This window comes from Gavialis gangeticus, unplaced genomic scaffold, assembly GCF_001723915.1.
Source record: "Gavialis gangeticus isolate Ggan-Ray unplaced genomic scaffold, GavGan_comp1, whole genome shotgun sequence".
Lineage (NCBI taxonomy): Eukaryota > Metazoa > Chordata > Crocodylia > Gavialidae > Gavialis > Gavialis gangeticus.
This window is the reverse complement of record NW_017729034.1, coordinates 4179122-4187971: the sequence shown is the minus strand read 5'-3', so window position 1 is coordinate 4187971 and position 8850 is coordinate 4179122. Positions and strand designations below refer to the sequence as shown.

Here is an 8850-nt window from a genome sequence, read left to right as displayed (position 1 = left end):
GGAGCCTCCCATATCCCTGCCAATGCCCAGCCACACTGGGGGGGTTGGGGCCTGGGGGCAGGGGACAGTAGTGAGGGGCACTGGGTCAGGACTGGCCATTGATGTTTACAAATGGGTCCTGGTACAAAAAAGTTTGAGAACCAACGCATTACAGGGCTCTAGCTCATCCCACTGGGAGATGAGTTCAGGAGCAAGTCTCAACTCCAGCTCCTGGATGGTTTTTTCTAGCCTTCCCAAGGTTTGGGTGAGTTTGGATTGAGGGGGCTGATTCAAGCCTACTGAATTCCCTGGTGCCAAGGAGTCCTGGAGTCCTCTCCCTGCATGTGGCCTGGGCCAACTGCATGAAAGGGTCCCATCTCTGCTGTGGTTTCTTCCCTTACAGGAGCATGGAAAGAGGAAAGCTTTGCATCACCAGTGCCCAGGGACCCTCTCGCCTCAGCCACCACTAAAATCCCCTCACCATGGACTCTCCTCCATAAAAAAGCTGTTGCCCCCCTTCAGCCTGCAGCGCTACTGCAGTTTCTGCCATGAAGCTTCCTTCACCAGAACAGCGACCACTGAGGAGTTAGAGGAAGAGAGGAGAAGCAAGGGGCAGCAGGGCCTGGAGGTGCACAAACTTGACAACGGCAAAACCATCTGTTCTTTGAAGCTCATGCACCAGCAGCCCCGGATGGTCCAGCTGAGGGAGAGGAAGGCCACGCAAATGCTGGCTATCGTCCTGGGTGAGTGAGAGGAGCCTTGATTACCCCACATATAGGGTGAGCTAAGGGTGTGTTTGGCAAGACACTGGGTGATCTTCAAATGGAAGATGCTATTGAAATGCACAGGGGTGACATAGAGTATTCAAAGAAATCTAACCAAGGGCACAATTCCAGCTGGCACAAACTAGCCAAGCTCTCTGCATAGGCTCTTCCTTTACAAGAGCAAAAGAAAGGGACAAGGAAAGGAGACTTGAACTTTTGGGATCATTCACTCAGCTTTTGAGATGTCCCTGTGTACAGAGCAGATCTGGGTGAAGTTAGTTACACATCACACTTAGACCATACTAAATCTAAGAAGCATTAAAGATAGAACATGCTGTGAGAAGTTGCACTGTTTCTTGCCTGGATAGTTCTGACTTGCCACTAGTGGGCTGGTGAGCAGGGGCATGGCTAGAAGCCAGGAGACCTGGCCTCTCTCCCTGAGGTGGGTTGGATGGGGGAGTCTAGGAGCTGTACACCCTGGGATGTTGGAGGACTGCAAATTGATCATTTTATCTCTGTGATGCCAACTGAAGTTACCCTAACAAGAGCCAGGTAGCATGGCCCAGAGTTAAGCTTCACCTGAGGTGGCACACCTTTGAGACACTCAGAGGGCACTTAGCATGAGTTAACAAGCTTTAAAACATGTGAATGCTCACATTTTAAGTGGCCATAGTATGGTCTAAGTGTAACATGCAACTTCACTCTTACACTCAACCAGGCCTGGCCAATGCCAACAGGAAAAATCCCTTTGGATAATACCTCTTTGCATTGCTGAAGCCCCTGCTACCCTCTTTTGGTTTCTAAAGTTTAGCGGGTTACAGGTTAGAGAGCAGGGGCCATCTTCAGCCTTTGAACGTGGATATGCAGGGAGGTGAGTCACCTTTAGGCTCGAAGGCATGTGAGTTATGAAGACTGTGAGGAGGGTAGGGTCTTGACATCTGGGCTGTGGACCTCAGTGTTTATTGGTTGCCCAAACTGAGAGGCGACATCCTCCCTAATATTAAGAGTTGAGGGGCCCCAGAGGCATAGATGGAGGTTGCATGGGAGCAGAGTTTAGCCCTGAAAAGCAGCATCTATTCAAAGTAAAGATGTATTCTCATTTCTCTTTTCACCCTTAGGGGCTTTCCTAGTCTGCTGGTTACCATTTTTCTTGACTCATATTCTGAACACCCATTGCCGGTCCTGTCATGTGCCCCCAGAGCTGTACAGTGCCACCACATGGCTGGGTTATGTAAACAGCGCTCTCAACCCCATCATCTACACCACTTTCAATAGTGAATTCCGGAAAGCTTTCCTCAAGATCTTGTGCTGCTGACAGCAGGGAAGAAAGGCAAGGGATCGTTTTGATGTAAACCCAGCTGGACATGGCACTCAAGGGCCTACTGAGAAAAATTCTGGCCCATAAAGATGGATCCTATCAGCCATGAATGGAGAGAGAAACCAGGACCTTCTGTTGCATAGCGTCCCACACTCATCAGCTAAAGAAGAATCTGCATTAGCTGTAGCAGCATCAGGATCTCTAGTCTGTGGGAGCTGTAACTACTGGAGACTGACATGGCCATGCGCACTTCAGGAAATCAGGCTCTCTCTCCTAGGAAGCACAAGGCACCCACACTAGCCAGATCTGGGAGGCAACAGAGTATCACAGAAGAAGACACATAAGCTTGTATCTAGGTGACTCCTAGACCAAAATCTACTATAGTATATCATCACTGAGAATTCACCAGGACCTCTTGCCTTGCAGAAGACAACAGACACATGCATTGCTCAACACAGATGTCTTAGCCTCTGACTATGCATCTTAAGATTTCACCCAGCCTTTAGTTGATGGATTGTCTTGCCATGTCTCAGAGCTGGTGGGTTTGTACTAAATCTTCTCAACAAGCTGTCAGGGAATGTGTCCACTGGGCCAGCAAAATTGCCCAAGGAGACTGTGTGTGTGAATTACACAAATAATTTACAGAGAAAGCAATGTTCCCCTGTGGTCTTTATCAGGAGTGGCCCTCTACGTTTTGGTTGGTTTTAGATGGGAGGAGGGACCATGATGGGAAACACAATTCAACCCCAAATAAAGGGGACAGATGAGGCACTAAACCAGAACAGAGGCCAAACTGCCAGCAGGTGTAAGTTAGCATAGGTCCACAGAAGTGAGCAGAGCAACACCCATTCACATGGGCTGAGGCACTGGCCCACGTAGATTTCAAGCTCTAACTGGTCTGTTTGTCCTAGCATGGAGCTTGTTCTACTCTCTGTTGCTGATACCTTCTTTTTTTTAATACAGACTAATGCTACTGTGCCAAAAATTAAGGTAGTTTAGAACTGGTAAAAGCTCCACTGTGACATCAGATTAGTAGTGCCTGCCCACAGGTAGTTTAGTATGGATTTGTTCTACGCAGGTAGAGGTGATAATCATTCCCTTAATGACATCAGATTGTATTAGCATGTTAGAGCAGAGGCCCCCCAAGTTGCCATACATACACAGCCACTTCTCTTCCTAAGGATCAACCTGAGTTTGACAGCTATGAATCTACTGTATATGCTGCTGTTTTTAAGGCCATTAAATAGGTGGGGTTTGCACTACCATGTGGATGACAGCTGCATGCATCCATCTTTTGTCATGGGTGACTTTCTTCTGTCTAGCTGTCATCTGAAAACTGACAGTGGCACAGATCCTACTTGTCGCCAACCCCTGTGAACCACTCTCAATTCACGCCACTCTCCTTGTCAGCAAGAGCAAATCTATAGGGAAGGTTTGGCTTTCTTCCTGCGGCTGCAATAATTCTTCAAGTGCACACATCTCTGGCAGGGGCCTCTGTCATGCCCCTCATGTTAGAGAAAAGGCAGGACTCAGTCATAAGGGTTATGAAGGAAATCTTGATTGAGACTGCTAGATGCTGACAAACCCTGGGCATCTCTCTGACTTCCAAGCAGACAAAGCATTTGCTGCCTATTGTCACCACACAGGATCTCCCCAAGTCCTCCTGGCCTGAAGTAAGCAGTCACAGAACAGGCTGCTGACCATGCTTCAGTCTCTTTACACTATCTTCTTCTGCCAGTGCTTTTAAGTATATGCATACACAGTAGTACCGGGATGAAACAGCTAAACTTGCCCTGCTGCACAGCATAAGCTGGCCACACCAGTCCTGTGCTTCACTGTTCTCGTCTCAAGAGACAACCAAGCTTTTTCTCCTTGCACAGGGATCCCTATCTGGGCTGATCTTCACACATTTCTCTGAGTTTTTCTCACCATATCCAGCCTGATGCATCAGGAGCTCCAGCTGAGGCTACTGCCTTTGTTCCCAAGAAGAGACTCAGCTGTGTTGCTAACTGCACTTGTTTATACACTTGTCATCTGAAGGCGCTGATCTATTTTTGCCCCAAACCCATGATGCAGCCCCTTTGGGAAGTGCTTCCTCTCAGTTCTTCAACTGTAAAGGTTAAAACTCTTTAGCTTCTAGGACACATAGTCAAGAGCAATTGATTTCCCTTTGGCTGCTAGCAGTTGGCATCCTTGTATTGCTTGCATGGGGAGGTGTCCTAAAAACCATGCTGTAACTGCATTGACCAAATAAACCATTGTCAAAGCATGCTTGTACCTGAAGTTTTGTAACTCAGCACACAAACACATCCCTGACACCTCCGTAGAAATCTGCATCTGCAGTTACCAAAAAACCTTAAAGTTTCACCTCAGCCCTGTGACAAATTAGCTTTACAACCTCTATTTTACAGATAAGGAAGTGGAGGCAGAGAGAAGGGATGTAGGACCAAAAAAAAAAAAATCAGTGGCACGGCTGGGTAAAAAAAATAAGTAGCCTCTGTTCTAAAGATTAGGGACTTAGCCATCAATATGTGTTATTTGAAAAACATGGCCAATATGCTACTGGCAGCGTGGCCCACCCAAGTATTTTCTTTTACTGACAATCTCCAAACTTTTACTGATGGCCTAACTTTTTTACTGATGCGTTTTTACTTATATATGTTTTATATAATGTAAATGTAACGCTTCTTCCAGGTCCTACCTGCTGCCTGGCCCTAGTTAGAAGGGCTGGGCCAAATTTAAGCATTTAATGTCAACCATAGTAAAAAAGAATGTTAAATATGGTTGTCAATAAAATATTTGCACTAAAAAAATAAATTCATGAGTTGGCAACCCTGTTTGACTGCAGCAATGGTTTTACACTGTGCCACCCCCTTCCCCCAACAAGAGGCTGCCTAGTCACCCCCATAACCTGATGCACTTGACTGCACCCTGCATCCTGCTGCCCCCACCCAGCCCTCTCCCCAGCTTTACCCTCACCAGACCTGTTCCCACATCCCTTTATGAATCCTCCAAAGAAGCCCACCTGCAACTCAGCAGTATTACAGGCAGCCTGGGACACGTGGCTGAGAGACTACTCCCTACAGGATGTTGCATTCCTGTTTGAACACCAGGTGGCATTGCTGTGCTCTGTCTGCCAGAGCTTCAATCAAGCTACAACTGCTTATTATTTTTACTGATGGCTAAACTTTTTTACTGACAGCCATTTTTACCCTTTCTACTGACAGTCAGTAAATTTATGGACAATTGGCAATCCTGGCTATTGGGTTAGGCTCACATGAGCCCATGGCAGTGGCGACACGTAGGGGGTGCACGCAGGTGCGCATGCATCCCCTGAGCATGGTGGTACACCTCCTACAAAAAGGCACTCACTGGTCGGCACTTGCCACCCCCCTCCCCCCACTCATCGCCACCACACTTCTGCCACCGCCAGTACCACCATACCTCCCAGCTGCCGGAGGCATGCGTCATGCATGGCCTATGGTGTTATTCCTTGCTTGGTTAGGGCTACAAGGCATTATTTAGGAAACAGAACAATCAGGGTGTGACAGGTGTGGTGCACTTACCCTCCAGCCTGTATTGTTGTTCTTGCTCTGAGCCAAGAAGTTTGCTGCTCCTGTGACATCTCATAACACTTAATTACTTTCATTAGGATGGAAGCTGGTGCCTCTGGCTGCTCTTGTTCTGTTTGCACAGCACATTGTACAATGGGAGCCTGGTCCATAACTGGAGCTCCTATGTGCTGCAGTCCGAATATTTCATAATTGGATCCCCAGAATACTGGCCTACAGGGCCAGAGCTTTAAAGCTACTTAGGCACCTAAATACATTTACAAACCTGGCCCACAGTCTCTTGGTTGGTGCATGCAGCACTGGTTCAAAATCAAGCTGTTTGCAAGCTAGGGACCTTAAGAGCCCTCCAGAATTAAAATGAGGAAGGACTGAGAATGATGAAAGGAGGAAGGGCCAGGAAGTAACAGGAATAACCTGAATTTGAACTGAGGGGCTGGCAGTAAAGTTCAAATTTTTTAACTATATTTGAACTTGAGTACCATATTTCCAGTTTCAAAGAGGACACCTGTGGAGGGGGAGGGGAAAGTAAGAAAACATGCCCTTCCCCTGCCCTTCACTCCCAAGCCACAGCCCCACCGCCCCAGCCCTACCAGTACCCCTCACTCCTGACCCACAGCCCCTGACCACCACCCCCAGCCCTGCTGGTGCCCTTCACTCACAAACCACAGCCCCTGCCCACCACCCCCTGCCCTGCCGGTGCCCTTCACTTTTGGCCCACAGCCCTCTGCCCCCTGCTGCTGTCCACATAGCTCCCTGCTACCCCCAAAGAACTCCCCACGCCCTTCCCCTGCTGGAGGGGCAGGCACCTCCCCCACATCCCCACCCTGCTGCAGCCCCAGTGCCAGCAGGCACTTACACATATGTGCGTGTGAGTGCGTGCACACACACACACACACACACACACACACACACAGCCCCCCTCAGCCTGGCCCTCCAATCCCTGCCTCCAACAGACTTACCTGCCTGCAGCTGCTGGGGCCCTGCACAGACATATGTGATGGCCCTTCCTCCAATTGCCCTCTCCCCACCCCACCTCCTCACTCCCCCCAATCCCAAGCAGCTCCTTGCTAGGGTAAGCTGGGAAGTGCCAGGAAAGCAGAGGTAGAGCAAAATCCTGGACATTTACTAATATGTTTAAAAAACATCTGGATGGAGATGGGAGGACCCAAAAAGAGGACATGTCCAGGAAAACCTGGACATATGGTAACCCTAAGAGAAGTGATGGTGGAAGTTGAGGGGAAGAGAACCCCAGAGTCCTGCTTCATACTGTTTTGCTCTCATTGCCAGCCCATATTTCTTCCCATTTCTTAAGGGAAATTCTTCTGTACCAAGGAGGTGTGGAAAAGGGTGAAACAGTTCTGCGAAGCAACCGTGTTAGCTGGCTAACCAGCAAAGCGGCGCTGTATGGGCACCTCGCCAAACGGGGGGGGGGCCCATCACCCCATTTCGACCAGTTTGCATCCTGTGTCAGGAGTGCCCTGTGGAAGGCCAGGAACCTCCTGTTGTACAGACAAATGGATGTAGAGGTAGTGGGCTGCGTGCAAATGGCGAGCGAACGCCCCCCAAGTGAAGAAGGGAGTGAAGGCAGCGGAGAAGAGGAACAGACAAACAGAACAGAGGATGATAGCAGCAGCGAGTCCTCCAGCAGAAGCATGGACTTATTGTGTTTTGTGTGTGTTGCATATGTTTGCGGATATTGTAACAGGTTCAGGTGGCCAGCAGGCCTTTGTACGGGTGCGCGGGTGTGCAGGTGCAGATTTCTGTAATGGGAAAGGTTTAATCCTTTTGTGGTGTAATAGGTAGAGTGTAGACATATATAATCTTATATAGAGAGAGACATTTTTTTACGGAAAAAAGAATTCTTAAGGGAAATCTGAACCCCAAGCTTGGACCTGCACATAGGATGCCTGCCACAAGACTTTGGAAATATCTGAAGCCCCTGGTAGGGGTGGAGGATGTTTGCTGGTTGTAGGTCACTTATGGTTCTGGAATGACTTATGGATTTGGATTTGAGTTGGCTGATTTGTGTTGGAATATGGAAACTTTCTTTAAAAAAAATTCCTTAAAGGAAATGCTCTCTCTTAACCAGAGACAGGTAGTTAGCTATGTTAGTCTGAAGTCAAGCAGAAGGCAGAGTGGATATGCACCTTATAGGCTAACTAAGATATATGTAAAGGGCACAAAGTTTCATGAACTTGAGTTCACTTCAACAGATCCAGTGAGTTCACAAAAGCTTGTGCTCTCTCTCTCTCTCTCTCCCTATATATATATATCTTATTTATTTAGTTTATAAGATGCACATCTACCCTGCCTTCTCTCTTAACTGCCAGCCTGTAATATTTTTGTCCTTGTTGTTCACTTTTTCTTAAACCAGAAGACAGGAAAGAGATGAGCAGCGATCTTGCGCTCCACACAAGAATGTTTTCTGCTCAGGGAGCCTGGCTGTTTTACTGATTTTCATTTAGATACAGATAATCATGACAGGGGAGAGAATCACTTAAATTTCTTTCATTCTCTATCTCCTGGTGAGGGGAGCTACAAGCCTTCCTGCCTGGGGCTATAATTTCAGCTCCTGGTGCCAGAGACGGGGAGAGCCCTGTGCAGTCACTGCAGCCAAACAAACTGCTGGGGAAGGGAAGATTCATGCCGAATGTACTTGGTTGTAATGTTACCTTCCCCTACCCTGTCAGTCAAGAGACACTTCAGCTAATCTTCACAATACTGGGTACTAGATATGAACAGGCCATCAGCTGCACTGAGCAGTTAGACAGACAGCAGTTTTACTGCCATTGACTCACCAAACCTAAACAAAATGTTCATACCCCCAGGTGAGAGGGAGGCATCTGAATGTGCACAGTATACATAGTAGCATCATGCTTTCCACACGTACACACACACACACACACACACACACACATGCATGCACTTTACCACTTAATCTGCAGATAAAAGGAAAACTCAGTCTTGACTCTTGATGGTCCCATTCAATCCTTGTCTATTATTGTGATCTCCATCAGGAGGGCCAATCAGTAGCAATAGTTCCTTGTGTGGATGCCTACAAACAGCAAACTAATATGAGACTCAGCAAAGTCATTCCAGGTGCTAACAGGTCTCAATCCCTTTCTCAGTGGACCAGACTGGAACCAGTGACCTGGCTCATCACCCTACCCCTTGTCCATCTCATAAGTCCATGTTTTAGACTCAGCACATCAAATGG

General features: G+C 47.9%; 1 protein-coding gene across 1 annotated transcript in view; it reads left to right on the top strand.

Annotated features, from left to right (window-relative positions):
• The window catches only part of DRD3 (dopamine receptor D3), a 25721-nt gene extending 21394 nt beyond the window's left edge, over positions 1-4327 (top strand). The window contains exons 5-6 of the mRNA XM_019527700.1: positions 383-722; positions 1862-4327. Of these exons, the coding sequence (XP_019383245.1) occupies positions 383-722; positions 1862-2058 (537 nt within the window). The 3' untranslated portion in view covers positions 2059-4327. The remainder of the gene's footprint in view (positions 1-382; positions 723-1861) is intronic.
• The last annotated feature ends 4523 nt before the right edge of the window (positions 4328-8850 follow it).